Source organism: Callospermophilus lateralis, chromosome 7 (assembly GCF_048772815.1).
Source record: "Callospermophilus lateralis isolate mCalLat2 chromosome 7, mCalLat2.hap1, whole genome shotgun sequence".
NCBI lineage: Eukaryota > Metazoa > Chordata > Mammalia > Rodentia > Sciuridae > Callospermophilus > Callospermophilus lateralis.
Genome location: NC_135311.1, coordinates 14753151 through 14771677, shown reverse-complemented (window position 1 = coordinate 14771677; position 18527 = coordinate 14753151). Strand labels below are relative to the sequence as shown.

The window sequence follows — 18527 nt, the reverse complement described above, 5'->3', positions numbered from 1 at the left end:
GTGTCTGAGGATCCAAGACTAATTATATATAATACAGAAAGAAAAAAGAACCAAATAACTAATTGTTGTGGCATATCATTTAAGGTAATCTGCCCATTCCATCAAAAGGAAAATGCATCTGAATTGATATAACTATTTAGAGTTAAATGTGTAAAATGTTCCACTCCAACAACATTGAGCACTTGTGTGCTCAATGGAGAAACTTAAATCAAGGTGTCATTCTAGAGCACCTTGAATTATCTTACACTGAGTGTATTAAGATAGAAAGAATCTCTTGAAGGACCAACTTAAATATTCAAGGACAAAATATTTGCTCTCCCCTTTATTTGGAGAGTCTTCAATCCAACATTCCTTTCTCAGCTCATGAAGACATTCCAATAGGCCTCAGAAGAAAGGCCTAGAGAAGGGTAGTATATTCTGGCATAAATAATGAGAAAACAAAAAGATATTACAGAATCGAGAATAAAATGCAGTGTTAACAGACCATTCAGTAAGGAATCTAAGTTGCCTAATGAGCTTTTAGTCTCTCATCTTTTATCACTACCACCCTTTGCTACCCTTCATGCTAGAATTCCTTATTTAGACACCTCATGTATTCCAGCATTCTAAACAAGCAAAGATTTTTTTTTCCAATTTTGTTTATTTAGTTTTGGGGGTTTTTTAACATGGTGCTGGGGATTGAACCCAATCCTCACACGTGCTAGGCAAGCGCCCTACCACTGAACCCCAACCCCAACCCAGAGCAAAGATCTTGATATCATCTCATAGATGCCTTAAAACATAGTCACACAAGTGAGCTCTCTGTGGATTCTTTCTTTCAGTGTTCAAATCTTCTTTATATGAGGCTTTAATTTAGCTAAAGTGTTTACTTAGGTAAAGTGTTTTCAGATTAATGGTAGAGATCCTTGTTGCAAGCAAAGAGACTTCAATTCCATGAATATTCTTGCCAAAATCTTAAATTAAACCTCAACCATCTCAAGAATCCGAATGTAAAACAGGTCAGAATGATTTGCAGGTCACCCATCTGGGTTGCTCTTCTTCTTTTCTCCTGTCTACATTCAAAGAGTTTTGGAGATTTAAGCCAATTCTATGGTGAGCTTATCCTCCTCTAGAATATACTCCTACATGAACACAGAAATCAATCAGACAATACCTTCCTTCCTGTCCCCTTCTTTTGATAGGCAGTTCAAAACCTCACAGCCCAGAGTTTCTATGACCATGTCAGTCCCTGTCCATTAAAAACTCATTGCCCAAGGGCGGTGTTTATGGTGTAAGGACATTGGCAGCAAGCCCAAGAGAATCAGACACTTAGAAGCAGTGTCAATCAAGTTAATATCATCTACGATAAAATGTAACTTTGGAAGAAAGATGGCAACATATTTCAATATTTGCAATTGAAAAGAGCATAAAAGACACTATACTAGCTGCATGACCTTGAATTCATCCAATTTTCTCATAAAATTTTTTTAATATAACCACTATGCCTATCTCACCATTACTCAGAGGTTCATATAAAACAATACATAAAATATTATACTTATATACTATAAAATAGTAGATAAATGTAATGAAAAATTATTTAGATCATTTGACCTAGATAGGAAGAGGAAGGACTCAGAAAGACACATAATCATAATGTTTAAATACACAAAGAAATGAGAGTAGAATTGTAAGAAACTTGATTTGTATATTAACGAGGCTGGATGCTTTTCTACTCACTTTCTCTCACTCTCCCACTCTCTCCAAAAACAAACAAAAAGAGAAGAGATGGAATTTCAACAGCACTATCAGAAATTTTAGCTAAGCATTAGAAGAATGATTCTCAATCTTGTATATACATCAAAATTACTTTTTAAATGAAAAAATAAGAAATAGATAGATGATAGATACATAGATACATAGATAGAAATAAGAAGTAGATAGATGATAGATAAGATACATAGATAGATACATAAATGCCTGTACTCCACCCCAAGCCAAGTGAATCGGAATTTTCATGAGAAGTGTCCAAGTAGAAATTTTAATGTATTAGGAAGCATTTTCTGAGATTTCTAGGGAGGTTCCAAAATCTTCATTCTAAAAATGAGGAAATGAAGTTAGCTAATTCTTTTTCTGGTTCCTTTCAGCAACTAGCTTCTCAATTTCTATAGTTCTTTGTAGCCTCTGATGACTCCTTTGCCATTTGTAAACTCTTGTAATCTGCCTTTTTACTCCTGTGGCAATAACAGCTTAATAAAGAGAGGCACACCCTCCTGTCCCATGCCTGTTATGCACTTCCTCACCTTCTCCAGCATTTTCTGCCAGAACTGTCTCCACAAGATAATGACAATGATGGCCAGGAGGATGAAGATGATGGCCACTAAGCAGCCAATCAGGATCCGTGTGTTGCTATCATCGACTTTAAGCATTGGATCTGTAGCCAGGAAGAAAAGGCAGAGAATATAATCATTTTGTGGGGTAAATAAAAGCATCAGGGACTGAACTGGGTGCGGGGAGGGAAGGAGGTGAACTCTGTTCTTTCAGGATAATTCCAAAGACTCTACCTTCACATTTCTACTTATTCTTGATTTTGCTACTGTTTTATTACTTTGCTTCTATCTCTTACAGTACCCCTTCATGAGACAGTAGCCTGCCTTTCCCCATGTCTCAAGACTGGGTAATGAAGAGCTTTCCCATTCTTCCCCCAATTTATTCCTATATTACCATGGCATAGACCTAATCACAGCCCATGAAATACAAGTGAGGAACTGGTTTCACTCTCCTCATTCTTTGCAATAGGCAAAGATTGCCGAGAATCCTCTTTGGAAACATTAAATCAAACATATTTCCCAGATTGCTGGCAGATACAGTCAATAACCGCCTGAAGCAAAGAATATACTTTTGTATATTTATCTTCAATTAACGGGACCACTATTTAGTTTCATCGACTTCTTCCTATTTATTGAGATCCTACTGGGGGCGGGGGGTGGGGGTCCTCTCTTAGGAATATCTCTTTCTCTATTTCTGCCCCAGGGTTCTCAGACTTTCATGGAGCAGTTGGAACACTCTGAATTCTGCCTCCCCAAGCTAAAGAATCACATGAATGAGCAGTGAAGAGAGTAAGTTTTGAACTCTCAGCTTTGAAGGTGGACTGTCCTACCTTTCAAGGTCTACTCTTCATCCAAAGCCACCTGGTATCAAGCCTCCCACACAGACAGTCAGGCCTTTGCAAATCTCCACCCTTCTTCATCCTCCAGGAGGTGACTTCAATTTAATTTTTATAATTAGGAATCACACATACCATAGGTTGTCGGTGCCATAGGAGAGGTGGGCAGGGCTCCAGAGTTGTTGTACATGGCCGCATCTGTTACAAAATAAGAGGGAGTCAGAGCTGGGGAGAAGACAGTCAGGTAGTGGCTTATCTGAGGGTGGTGACCTGACACAGTGTGAGATCACTTTAGTGAAAATAGCTTCATTTGATTATTACATAATGAGTGAATTATCAAAACACCACACTGTACCCGATACATAGGTACAACTTTTATATGACAACTAAAAACAAAATAAAATGAAATCATAAACACATTGAATAAAATTATAACCATAGTAAGGGCGACCTTTCTTTTGAAAAATTCTCTTTTCAACTATTACATAATAGGTGTTCAAGTACAAAAAAATTAAGAGGTTTAGAGAGCTATGACCACACATTATCATAAAATATGCACAGAAGGCAGGACACAAATTTAGCAAAATGTAGAGAGAATACAGTGGGTAAGGGGCGTGGGATGGACATAATGCAAAGAAGTTCTTTCCTTCATGAAAATGAAATCTTTCCATAAAAGTTTTTCCACTATGCTTTATTTTCCAAAGTCATTATCTTATAAATTAAGACTTCATCCATCCTTAGAGAGAGAATATTCATATCAGAGATATTGATATTTGCTATGATGCTGCAGCTTTTGAGACTTGGCCCCAAGAATGTATTTGCCAGGTAGATGTTGACAATTAATTTATTCCCTCTGATTTGTCCAAACAAAGGGGTCAAAAATTAGAATATACATTCTCACCTAAGAGACATTCCTTTCAAAAATTTTATTTTTTCTTCTTCTTAACCTTACTATAGAAATTAAGGTGTCTGGCATCAACATGTACTTTCTGAACTGAGTTCTTAGTCTCCAGTGAAAATTAATGGCATTGAATTTAAAGATCAAGAGGCCCCAGGAGCCAAAATCCATAGTCCATTGCTACAATTAGTCAAAATGAGGTAAGTGTACCAATTACTGTGCCAAGGGTATCCCCAAGGATAGATAGGAATCTATTTGTCCCCCAGTTAACAGAGTATTAAGTGGCACTGTTTTTGACCATCTTGGTTTCTGCTCTCAACTGATACTCATATAACATAATCAGTCTGTTTACTCCTAATAAAATCACTAGCCAGAAGGCATTTAGGTATCAAATTTGTTTTTCTAAATACAATCTATATTTCATTATCAGTACATCTTAATAAGCAAACTCTTGAAATTTTTTAATATAAAAATTAAATCGGATGGTGGGCACAGTGGTACCCACCTGTAATCCCAGTGATTCAGGAGGTCAAAACCTAAGTAAAGGTTCAGAGAGAACTTTCCCATGAAGAGAAAATGATCTGAGACCAGAAATCACTTTTAGTATGACTGAAAGTGATGGAATCCAGTATTACATACCAATGATGAGGTTCAACACAAAATACACAATAAATATCAAACTTGAATCAAATTAGCCTATGGATGTACAGGCTTCCAATTTATAGACATGACAGAGACTAGAGGTTCTTGTAAAAATAATATCACAGAAAGCAATCAATCAAACCAAAATGAATTTCTTAGATAAAGGGAGTACTCTTTTTAGATTCAAGAAGATATAACCAAGATGACCTTATCTGATCCTGAATCAAACAAGACAACTATAGTAACACATTATTAGATAATCAGAGATACTTGAATATGGATAGGATATTAGGTGATATTAAGGAATTATTTACTAATAAATGTTTATGGATACTATATTAAGTGATATTGAGGATTTATTTATTAATAAATGTTTGAGTTTTTATAAGGATATTATGCCTATGAAGATATTGTTATATTCTTAGATTCATTCCAGAATTGTTAATAGTAAAATCAAATAATGTTTCAGATTTGTTTTAAAATACTACAGGGGGGAAAAAAGAGGACTAAACTGAATAAGAATAGCAAATAGTGACAGTTAGGAAAGCTAAGTGATAGATGGGGTTCCTTGTTCTATTTACTTTCATGTATAATAGTCACTTTCATTTGAATAGCAATACTTAGGTGTGATTCACCTTAAAAGTCTTAGTTTGTATAATTTTTGGCAGATTGTGCCATCATTTTTAAGTTCTTAACCACATATCTCTTCTAGATAAATGTGTAAGGAAGAAGGGTCAAGTAAATACTCTGTTCACTTCCATTTTCACCCCTACCCCTCCATGATTAAACCTAGTCACACAAAGCATTCCCTCTGTCCATCAGTGAGAAACCACCTGTACAACCCTGATATTCTCAGAGATGTGCCAGTGGAGGCCTAGATGTATGCCTTCATCCTTAAGCACCCTGCTCTGACTTCCCTATGGGCCTCAAGCTTCTTACCTGATTGGAAAGTGATCTCACTGAACATCATCCAGGTGTCAGCAAAATGGTATTGGCATTTGATGGCACTGGCCATTCGGTGGTGGAGAGGCACTGTGACAAAGCGAGCACTGGGGTTGACATCATCCAGGACAAGAGGGAAGGAAACAGCATTAGGTTCCCACTCATTGGCTTCAGAACGGAAGTAGCACTGTACCTCCTTAAAGATCTTCACACCTTTAGCAAACATGTTATTGCAGTGGACCTGGCAGAGGAAAAAGCACATAAGTGACAGGTTGGGCCAGCTAAGTCACATAGGAACATGGTGCAAGCAAACCCAGAAAAATCCTAGACCTGCCTGTTTCTTTGAGCACCACCCTTGGTGAATAGCTGATGATCTGCAGACTTCTGCATTTTTCTCTCTATGGACTTCATAGTGACAAGGATACAATGATCAGGTCTTATAAAACCTGGGCTGCAACCCCAGTTACCTTGATGCAACTGCATGCCTCCTCAATTCATGTTGCTGAGCTCCAATATCCTCATTTGTTAAATGAGGAATGAACCACCATCCTCCCAGGTTCTTACTTGCCCTGAACTCTATTAAATCTAAGATCCTCTCAACCACAGTTACTATCTACCCCTATTTGAGCTATTCTGAACTAGGCATGAGATAAATTGCCATTCTACTTCCTTCCAAAGCCAGACTACTCCTTTCCAACAAGAGAAGGTAAGAAATTTGAAAGATGAGAATATATAAACCAACACAATTTCATATTTTTAGATATCTTATTTCAAGTATCAGAACTTTTCAGCCAGAGACACAGACTTAATCATCTCTTTTAATTAAATTCAGTTTAAGTTATTCTGATGCAGTCATCAAATATTTCTCATAAGTAACTGTTGAGATGAAAAAAAAAAGGACTATGGGAAATTTATTGGCATGCTTTTGCCCAATGTCATGATTGCACCAGTTATTTATATGGTTGTTAAGGCCATCAGGAGCAGAAATTCCACAACAGTCCCTCTGTAGCACATTGCTGTATTTAATAACCTGCAAAAATTAAGTGTATATATTTGTAACTGACTCAAGCCCCGGTGGTAGTTCAGTAACATTTCCTCTGACTCAGTCTTATGTGGAAATGGATCTTTGCTAGATCTTTCCATTGAATTTAAGGATTTCTTGGGTTGAAAAGATATAATTGTCATTCACAAAATATGTTTTCTGTTTTAATATGTTACATAGGCCCTGAGTTATAACCCTTTAATTGTCCTTAATATCCTCCTGGAGTTTCTAAACAATCAATATAGGATTATACTACAAAATTTATTTTTAGTTGAAAGATCTGCAATGATAGAAATTCAATAAATGAAGACCACACCAGAGTTCTCTTAGAATGTTAGAGCTACTAGAGATTGTAAAAATCATCTAGGCTAACTCTTTACTTACCAATGAGACTCTGGTATCAGAGAATTTTGACTTGCCTATGAGATAGTGCTCTTTCCACTTATTATGCCACACAGAAATGTACAGTCTTGTGGATATACATTATGATGAGACCTATTCTCTCTCAACTGCTCTCTCAACTGCGATAGTAAATGTCAACAACAGTAATAGGATGACAAAATAGCTGCTGTGCCTAATGAAATGTACACATTGGCTTCAATGTTGCTAGAAGGAAGGAAGAAAGGAAGGAAGGAAGAAAGGAAGGAAGGAAGGAAGGAAGGAAGGAAGGAAGGAAGGAAGGAAGGAAGGAAGGAAGGAAGAAAGGAAGGAAGAAAGGAAGGAAGGAAAGAGATAGGAAGGCATTGAGAACTATTGTCCTAGCCCAATACTTATAATATTTACAAATTAATAAATAGGCCTTAGAGATAAACTAACTTTGAAATGAATATAACTAGTTACTAATGTAATATGTATTTGAATTCAGCTTTGCTGGCACCCGTTAAGGGTTCCTCCTGGCATACCTTTTCTCTTCCACACTGTGAATTTACCCTCCTGGAAGAAGTTCCACCATACCTAACTCCACTGACCTTCATGGTAGTGAAATTCCTGATGCGGTCAAATTCAAACATGATCTCAATGTAGCCATTGGTGGCACTCTCATTCCGCCAGCCCACGTAGTCATAGCCCGGCCACACGTGGTATTCATGGGTCTGGGTGAAATCATCCAGGCCAGACACCCCATCTGTCAATTGGCCCAGTCCTTCAGTCATGCTGCTCAGATTAAGATAGGTGAAGGAAAGAAGTTAATTACACATTCATGGAAGAGCATTCACCCAACTGCTTCTCTCTGAGTTTTTTAAGAGCTGATAATCTTAGATGTTCATTGAAGGATTATAAAAACTCAGTTTTATTTATGGTAGTGATTCATTTATCTCAGCATCAATGGAAAATTAAGAGTTTATATAAATGAATTTTACAAAATTCAATGCTTACCACTTTAATTGCAAAAGTTTTAAATAATAATTTATATGAAAAGTTTTCTATAATCTCTTCTCATATATTGAATATAATGTCTTAATATGTAATGACTCAGTATTATCAAATGCACTTAAGAATTAATTCATTAATAAGTGAATGAATGAATGAATGCCATACATAGAAGCACTTGTCCCATCACTAAATAAATACACCCAGAGCTTGTTAGAAATTTTTCTGACTGTCCTTTGACTGTGTGTTGTCATTATTCAGTGAATCAATTTCAGAGAAGCCAATCATGTCCTCGTATACCTCACATCTCCAACGACCTAATTTAACTAGGGGAAAAAATTATCCTTACAAAATTTAAATACTAATTTTTATTTAGTTTTAAGTAAATATGTAGAATACTAGACCCATGGAGCAAAACACATGGATTTTGTTTCTGAGCTTAATAGCCTTTTCTACTTTTGAGTATGAGGTTCTGTTGTCTGACTGCTGTATGGGACATAAGTATATTTATATAATTTGACTATATGTAGGACATAAAAAGGCCTTCTTCCTTCCTTTTATGGTGGGAAAGAGCAGGAACTCATCATGTGAAACGTGTCTTTCCTCAAGCTCTGAGAGATATGTCAGGAGTTTCTTAAAAGAAGAGACTGCAATAGTCATTCTCAAGCATTATTGGATGTGACCTCTAAAGTTTCTAGCCAGAACCAGTAGTATGTAAAATTTGTAAGGAAAAAAAAAGAGATTAAGATGGATTGTGCCAGCTTTGTGTATACACTTTAAACTATATTTATTCAATAAAAATGTTTGGCAAATTATAAAATTTGACTGGCCTTCTCCACAGTGACCTGGATCTCCCTTCCAAGGTTTTGCCATCTTCTTCTCTCTACAGATCAGAAGGCTAGGAGAACATAAGTTTACTTGTGATAAATGTAGTTCCCATTGTCCCCAGAAAAATAAATCTCATGAAAGTTTTAAGAGAAGCAACACAAATTAAGAGGAATGATTATTCAGTTTCTCCAAAATAAAAATTAAGTGGAGAATACAGAAAAAACCTTTCCAAGTTAACTTTATATTGTATTAAAATTTACTACAATGAGCATATATTACTGATAATATTTTAAATTAAAAGTTATTTTATAACTTTTTAAAAATTAAAATTATTATGATTTCAGATTAGATATAATATCTGTCTTTAAGTCAGTTCCAATCACTAACTGAATTACACAATTATTTTAAAATGATCTCAGCCAATTGTCCACGGTTATCACTGTTTCATAACAATTTGATTTTATTCTCCATCAAATTGTGTGTAGTTTTTTTCTTTTAACATAGTCCTTAAATTTAGAAGATTAGTACTATAAAAACTTTCCAAAAAGTAATCCATTCAATTTGGTATAACACAAACAAGACTAAAGAAACATTTTTTAAAAATTACACACACACACACACACACACACACACACACACACATTTGTGGAGAGGAGTTCATACTGCTCCTGTATTAAAGTGGGCTGCATGGTGGTAGGCAGCTCATCCTCTCCATCAATCTAGGTAAAGACATCATTTTTAATATCTACTACAACTGTATCTGGACAAATATATATGATACAAAATGTGGTAACCAGAGACAATCTAGGATTAGATGAACAGGGTCAAATGGAGTTTGTCAAAAAATGAATTGAACCCCATAATTCTAAACTCATTAAGATGGCAGATCCAGAATTAAAAATAAAGTTATTTTATCCAACAGTTCAGCTCACAAGCAAATGAAACATTAACAGAATGATGAAGTTCAAAAATGTCCCTGGATTGTCTATAAATCTTTCAACAGATGTTATGTAATTTTCTGTCTTTTATCCATAACAACTCTTTTTCCTGAGACCCTTATCTAAGTACCTTGGATCTCCTCAACCACATCCCAATCAGAAATGTAATTATCTCAGTTATTAGTGTTTACATTTCTATAATTATCTGATCTTTCCTTTGGGGTCTATAGCTATATTTTCAGCTGACTTTCTTTTTTCTCCATTTGAAGGTTTTGAATATCCCTTTGACTTAAATCCCAAACTAAATCTATCTTCATCTCCTATTAAACTAAATATTTCATCCAGGTTTTCCATTTCTGCCAGCTGTACTTCTCTTCCACAGTCACCGAGAGTGCATCCTTATTAAACCCTCAAAATGTATTTGCGGGGCAAATAATGTCAGCTCCATTGTTTTAGTCACTTAGAAGTCATACTTCAGTTCTTTATTTCACCATACTATCTTATCCCTTACATCCAATCAGGTGGCTGATGTCCTGTAAAAGAATTTCTGACCCTCAGTTCCATTCCCAAGGTCATGATTCTGGCCTTGGTCATTAATTATTTTTCCTGACAAAACTGGAATTTAGGAATATCCCTAATTTTTTATTTTATTCAAATATAATCTTTGGTTAATCTCCCTAAAGCACAGTGATCATGTTCCCCCACTTTAAAAATGTTTAATTGCTCATCATATTGATAATGATGTTAATAATAATAAGCAGAACAACTCTTCCTCATCATTCTCTTTCTTCCTTTCCTCTTCTCCTTTTCTTGTTCTTCCTGGCCCTGACCTTCAAATTCCTCCAAATATGGCATAATCCTTGTTCTACTTATCATCTACTACTTTGCTATATAAATATGGCTGATGGTTAACTAAACTGTTCAATTTCTTTTTACATATATTCTTCTGAAATTTACAACCAATGTTCTTTTTCCCCCATGTTATTCTCTCAATCTAAATGCCATTTCAAGATTCTCTGCCTATAGAAGTTCTATCCATCCTTTGGAATGCATTTCAGATCTTATCAATTCCATTTATCTTTATTCGTCCTCCAATAAGATAATAACTTACACATGTATAGCACTGTACTTTTACAAAATGCTTTTATTATGTATTTTAATTTACTTAACCCTAAAAGAAAACAAATAATTCAGAACATGAGGAATCCAGCCATTTTTCATGCCCAATATTGTATGGCTTACTCTTTCCTTAGAACCTCAAAGTGTTAATAAAATAATCTCTTATTCATATGCTTGCATCATAGTAATTTGGCCTTGGTCATTAATTATTTTAACCGACAAAACTGGAATTTAGGTACTGTGAGTACCTTAAAGGTAAGATCAATCAACGATTTATTTGTCTTTATAATGCCTAACCAAATTTCTTACATATAGTAACAGTGAATTAGCAAAGGTTGATTAAACTTAACTGAGTTCAGTTGATCTCTGGTTTCCTTTATGACATGAGTATTTGCTGTCTGGGTTGTGCTGAGTGAAATAATGCCAAGACAGTTTAAGTAAATTGGAAAGACCGGTGACTAAGAAGGTGAAAAGGAAGTGACTAAGAATAGAAGACTGGATGAATCAGGATTTCACCCAGAGGATGACAGCTGGGGGCAATCGTTTATTCTCTACACCTAAGCTAATGGAAGTGCTGTAATTTCACATCCCCTTTCCTGAGACTCACTAATATTTCCCTCTCTCGACCCCTGTAAATCCCCATGATCTCTCCCAGGCTGCATCTTTGCAGATGAAGACAAAGATAAGAGAGAAGAGTATTGGGATAGGCTAGAAGAATGGTAAAGTTCAGACTGGAGTGGGATATATCTGTTATCTACTTCTAAATTCTTACTTATTTAATGATATTTCTCTGCTATGGCTCTCTGTTAATCCACTTCAGGGGGCTCTCTTGGTCTTTTGCAGCATCCAACTTCTGCCATAATCAGACCATTCTTGTTCTCAGCCGTGTTTCCTCTGCTCTCCTTCTCTCTACCTTACCCTGCTTCAATTCTCATCTCATCCTAGAAATTTTCCTTGCCTATTGTCTTACTAAATTCCACAATTACTAAAAGATTTATATTTATGAATTCCATTCTTTGTGAACATCTTGACTGCCCCCAATTTATTATGCTTATTATTTCAATTCTTCTGGCCCTTCCTCTTCACAGCGAGGCCAATATTTGTGTCAGAACAGAGGCCCTGTTTTCTGGGTCAAAAATATGGCTACCGCACATTAAAATCATACCAAAAAGTTTAGCTTTGATTTGTGTAATTTATTGTTGCTTTCTATGTTGTTAACTTGTTTTCCCAAGGTAGACTTTAAGTTCATTGGAAATAAAAACCACACAGTTGGCTTCATCTAAATTACCTTACCATGTATAGTCTAGGAACTAAATAATTAACTTGGTTGGGTTGATTGGTTTCTGATGCAAAGCCATGATAAAATATTATTCTTAACTCCTGGTGGTCATTTTCCCATTCTGATGATCAAGCTTCCCCAAATTTACCTGTACCCAACGGCTCCATCATAGACAGAATCATTCAGATAAATGATAGAGCCTCCAGGGAGTACAAACTGCTGCCCAGCTGGAGCATTGTAAGACACCAAGCCATCTGCCAAAGAAACAGAGTTGTCAGTGTCTTTGGGAAGATGTGCTTACTCCTCAGACCAGCTACCTCAGGGAACTACATGAGTTTCAAGGGTGCAATTCCATGCAGTGTGTCCCATCAGGCTCTATTTGGGTAAACAGGGAGCACTACTGAGAAGCATTCCTTGGTGATAGTCAGCAAAGTAGCTTTGAATATGTTATTTCAGGTGTGGTGCACCAAGCGATAGGTGGATGAACAATGCATCTTTCTCTAATCAAGAGGACATCACATCCTTCTGGGAGTGACTAATCCAATCCCTTTCTGATGTGGTTGACTTTATTTCCCAGGGAGTGGGGTTTTGCTTAAAGTCTGTAAAATCCCTGTGCTAGAGACCTACCTAGCCAGACACAGCCATAAAGTTCCACCCTCATGCAAACATTCATGGAGTGGTCAGTGACTGGAATGAAGCGAACAAATCTAGCTACAATGGGTGGCTCCAAGTCCTTTAGGAAAATGTCATACGGGTTACTATTTCCATCTAGCACCTGAAGAGAGAGAAGAGGAAAAAGTGAAGAGATGGTATAAAATCATGTTCACTTTTCAACCCCCATCACCCATTTTATAGGGAAGCTCTCATTTAATTCAAAGAACAGAATCTATTCATTCAGCTTTCTCAACAGGCTTGATGACCCTCCCTGTGAAACCTCCTTCTCCCTAGGTCCCATTAAATAGGTCATGCCAGGTCTGTAGGCACACATATCTGCACAGATAATCTGTGCTGTTCTCCTTCTCACCTAAATCAAAATATTGTCTGCAGACACACCAGGGTGTGGACATCTCTTCTTCCTACCTGTTTGCCATGCCGGTTCCGCCAAGAAATCCAGCGAGTGCCATCCCGACTATAATTGATCTTGTACATGGGTGCAAACTCGATGCCATGACCCCCTGCATGGCGCCCCTGGGTCCCCACAAGAGTGATAAAGTGTAGGGTGTGCAAGTCAATCTGCAGAAACTCCTTCAGGTCATCAGGTTCCACTGGAATCTCAGGGCACCAGGCTCCATCTCCTTCTTCTGAGTCCAGCCTTGGAAGGCAAGAGTTGGGGAAAGAGAGAGCACCGATGAAACCAAGTTGTTTACCAATTCACACACACATACACACACACACAAAAAAAAAAAAAAAAAAAAACTGCTTTCCTGTCCCGAAGGGAGAGAGCAGCCTGGAAGTCCAGTCCAGACTCACATCTGGGTTCTTCCCACCAGTCTGATTGCCCCCAACCATTCTTATTTAGGCTCAGTATTCTTTCTTTGAAGCATCACGGAACCCAGGAGAGTCACCATCAGGGAGTTTAAGGCCTTCAGAGTACATGTAACCTTCACGATCCCTCTCAATTTAGAAGCTCCAAGGAAAATGAAACAATTTCTATCCTCTATTACCCTATGGAATCATTTCACCACCCCCTTCTCCTATTTTTTTTTTTTTTTTTTTTTAGACTCAGCCTAATAAAATTAGCTACTCCTGGCTTGGATATCAAATTATGGGAGTGGAGAGGGAGGGACAGTAAAATCTCCAGTGTGGGCTATGCAATGCAGTGGAATTTTAACCAGCAGGATGGGCATGGCCACCCAGCAAAAACCATGGAAATCCACAGCGTGGGTGAGGAATAAGAGCATGTCAAGGGAACTGTAAATGATCTGGTTTCATTTTATTATCTCCAGGCTGAGTTACCACTAAGCAAAATTGTGAAATCAGTATAAAGTTTACATTGGGAACCTTTGACCATTTTCTCTCTTTCCTGGAATGCTCCCTTTTCTCACAGATGTTACCCGCTCAATTTTTGTCCCTCCTAACCTCACTAACTCTCATCTTTCACCCACCAAGATAAATGTTATGGGGGAGGTTTACCTTTCCTTTTGGGCAATTCCATTTTAATAAAATCAATACCTTCCCCCAAGAATTAGATTCCAAGAGGAGGAGTAGGTCCTGACCCAAGGAGAACTTTTTGAATTTGGGAGTTTATTGATTTATAGGACTCCTAAAACTTTGCCAGGAGAAAACGACAACACCCTGTTTATGAATGAAGATGGCCCTTCTGTGTGGGATTTCCTTGATAGCAGAAAAGGACTCGTTGGAGGCAACAAAGTCTGATTAAGTCCTTGATTGTTTATCAAGTAATTGGTATTTCACAGATATGATCTGAGAAGGATGTCTCTTCACTCTCAATGTCCTATATAATCTGCATTTTTCCCACATCTGCTACTTTGGCCTCTCTCCTGCAGCAGCTCTCGGTGAGAAGGCCAGATAAGCAAACTGAACACATATCAATCAACCCATCCACTGTATGTGGTGTGGCTCTGGAGCCTCTGTGATTGGAATGAGGTTGCCAGACCAGCACATTAGCCAAGACCTGAATTCTGTCTTTAAAAACATGCAGAGTAGGACAGACCCACTTGGTGCCTTTCTTCTATTCTCACCGGCTCTCCCCAGCATCACCAATCTTCCCCAGCTGTTTGAGTCAGGACTGTGTGTCCAGGAAATTTGAACTACCCAGAATTCAATCTTCTCGATACAGCCATCCTCACCTTCCATATTTGGCAGCTGTGGACTCTGACCACTGGCTGGAAGCTGTGATGTCCTCATCAGGAATGTGGCCTCCTGACATGCCCAGAGGATACCTGCATATAGCTGGACCAAGAGAAACCAAAGAAAAGTTGAGAGGACATGTTTTTATTTTTATTTCAAAAGCCTCTTAGAAAGACTGCAACTGATTATTAACAGGGAATTAAAAGAAACTAAAGTCTCCTAAATTCCTCTATGACCCCAGTTTGACCACCCTGACTCTACCAGAATTTTTTTCCTAGCCCTAAATCTAAATGCCACTTTTGTTTCCGACATTTGATCCTTAGCCAAACTTATCTTTTCGTTCAAACTCTGTTAAGTGATGTAAGATGATGTAATGATTGATTTATCCCTTTATTTATTAACAGATGTGCACTTCTAATCAATTTCCCAATAGTAGTGTTCTTTCACTACTTATGAAACCATCAGGTACCCTGCAATCCGTAATATTCTTTTTTTGTCCAGGTAGCCAATTGCATGAAACATGAAGCAAACCTACCAACTCTCCTAAAAAGGGATTGAATGTGTATTTTTGGCCCACATTAGCATCATGTCTGTCCCCTGGCTAAAACCAATTACCTCTGGGAATGGACATCTACTTTAACCCAAGCCAGAGTAACAGACACCAGATTTACTCTCCTGTATGAAAGAAACAGAAAGGGCCAACTATATGGGAAACTGGCCTTCAGATCATGAACATCAGGTAACAATGAATAGCAATCTCAGAAAGATGAGAAACAAAGATAAGCTCTGGAATTGAGCCAACTTACTGCCCGAGAGTATCCAGCTACAATATAATGAGTGCAAAGTCAGAAAGAGCCTACAGAATTCATTAATTCATTCAACAATTTGTCAAACACTGTGGGGATACAGCAATGAACAAAACAAAGTGTGTTTTGTCATAAAGTATACATCCTAGTGTAGAAAGACATACAATAAGCAAATAAATGTCTGAGAGAACATAGCAAGGGCAATGGAAAGGGAACAGATGCTCATTCCGCAAAGAGTCAAGGAAGTCCTCCTGGACATGATGACTTTGAGCAGAGCCTGGAGTGAAGGAAAACAGATGAGCTCAGTGACTCTCAGAGTTGGGGATGTTTAATGCAAAGGGGACAAAAAGTACAAAGATATGGTTGAGGAAAAAGCATGCTGGTTAAAGTGGTTTAAGGTACAGCAAGGAAGCCATTTCACCCTAAGTTGATATGCTACCTAACATTATTATAGTACCATTCTCCTTTTGCAATGCAATGAACTAAAGCAAACATATTTAAAGAAGGATAATAATGATTCCAATACATGTCTCCTTCCTCTATTTTCTGGCATTTTTTGATCTCTGCTATAACATTAGATATACCCTGCTTCATAGTATAACTATTGTATGGAAGTCCTTTTCCCCTAAAAATGGCAAATTTTTTCTTCATGGGAGGACTATGTCTTACTTATTTTTATTCCTCAGTGCACACATAGGGAACAATATATATTTAAATATATTTATTGAAAAATAGGTAGGCCTTAGAGATAGAGATAGGAGAGGAATAAGAATAAAATTGAGCAAAATATAGACTTCTTTCAAACTCACTCCCCAGATTCTTCCCTTTCATTCAACTTCATTATTCCAATGACTCAAGAGAACCAAAACTCTTGAGTCCATTCTTGATGTCTTTCATATTCCATACCTAGTTCATCAACTAGATGGACAAAAAGTTCTGATGACTACATTAGAAGTATTTCCATATCCCACCTATTCCTTCCCACATTTATTTTACTGAGACAATTCATAATTCACTCGAAGCCAATTCACAATCTTCTATCATCAGGAATAATATAATTATCTCATGACCAGTTTCCCTTTGTCCACTTCTCCTCATGTATCTTAAAATGTAAGTTAGATCATGAAACTCTTCTGTTCAAAGTCCTCTAGTAATTGCATATCTCACTCATAATAAAATTCAAATTCTTTGTATGGTTTCCAGGGCCCTGTATAACCTGCCCCCTTGGCTGTCTTTGACCTTGCCCCCACCCGACTCATACCATGTTCCCCATAGTTACACTGGCCTTGATATTCCTCAATCACAATAGTATGTTTCTTCTTTGGAAATTTGCATTTACTGTCTAAAGTATTTAGTTCAGGGACACGCAACTCTTCATGGGGGTCAAGGAAGAGAAGTAGAATACCATATTTCCTGTTTTTACACATGTTAAGATCTGGTTACTTACAAGCAAATAGAAGAGAGACAGAGATCCCACAGATACTCTACTGTTTGGTGTTAGAGGAGTGTCAATTCCCTTTCTGAAGACTCCCTGCTCTCCTTATCATGAATGCATTTCCCTTATTAGAATTGTGATACTTACTTATGCCTCTTAATTTAATTGGTAGTTATTTTTTTTCTATTTAGAGGAAAATATAGTAATAATATATCTTAGTAGCTTATTGAATTTGATGAAATACAATAAAAGCAGCATCCATTTAGAAGCATTTAAAAATGTGAGAAATTATAAGCATTTTCTCATTCAATATTTTATGTTTCCTATAAATTCTACAATCTACAGGCAAGAGGTTAACTAAACAAGACTATTCATTGAGTAAATACTAAGCCATCTTGGAATCTGCCTCTAAGGCCTGTGATCTACTAAGCTATGCAACCTCTGAAAATCACAACTTCAAATCCATTTCTGGCTCCACCACTTAACCAGAAGGGACTTGGACCTAGGCAAGTTACATGCCCGCTTTGTGTCTCAGTTTCCTCAACTGGAAAGCAAAAGGGATGGATTAGACTTGCTGTAAGGCAGTGGTTCCTGAAAACCAGTCCAGGGAACAATTGCTTTAGCATTGCCTAGAGAGGTTTCAGAACACACATTTGTGAATCCCTCCTAGAGACTTAGCTTTGGAATATCTGAAGCTGAGTCTAGAAACCTGCATGTTTATAAAACTATCCAGTTATTCTGCTGTATTCTCAGGTTTGGGAACCACTGCTCCCAGGTTCTATCCTGCCTGGATACATAATGATTCTCTGGAGCCAGATAATCTAACCTCCACAGTTCCCTTGGGTTTCCATTCTTGGCCAACATGAACCTTTAGATTCTGAGCCTCTACTTCTAAGGACATATGAAGTAAACCAGAAATGTGGAAGAAAGCTTGCACAGGCTAAGTTATGATATTATTGCAAATAACTGTACCAAGGCAAGGCACTGCTCACCCTTTGGAATAGCAACCAAGAAGTTTAAACAGAGCAACTGCTGCTGCAGCTGCCTCTGTGACATATTTCAGTTGGATTCTATTTCCTAAGATCCTTTCCTCATTAAACCCATCCAGGAAATGTCCATTTAATAGACGAGGAAAATGAAGTAAGAGATATTTGAAATATGTGTAATTGAGAGAAAGAACAAAAAATAGTAGAGAGACAGAGTGATACTATATAGGATACTCTGCTACTGGTATCAGAGGAGTGCCAATTCTCTCCCTGAAAGCTATCTGACCT

General features: G+C 37.3%; 1 protein-coding gene across 7 annotated transcripts in view; it reads right to left on the bottom strand.

Moving 5' to 3' along the window:
- Nucleotides 1–18527, bottom strand: part of Ddr2 (discoidin domain receptor tyrosine kinase 2) — a 145887-nt gene that overhangs the window by 16011 nt on the left and 111349 nt on the right. For all 7 annotated transcript variants that reach the window (XM_076862760.1, XM_076862762.1, XM_076862758.1 and 4 more), the window contains 8 exons: nt 15012–15114; nt 13282–13513; nt 12829–12976; nt 12350–12455; nt 7638–7821; nt 5625–5868; nt 3281–3343; nt 2283–2413 (listed from right to left, as the gene is read on the bottom strand). In XM_076862760.1, coding sequence (XP_076718875.1) covers nt 2283–2413; nt 3281–3343; nt 5625–5868; nt 7638–7821; nt 12350–12455; nt 12829–12976; nt 13282–13513; nt 15012–15114 — 1211 coding nt within the window. The remainder of the gene's footprint in view (nt 1–2282; nt 2414–3280; nt 3344–5624; nt 5869–7637; nt 7822–12349; nt 12456–12828; nt 12977–13281; nt 13514–15011; nt 15115–18527) is intronic.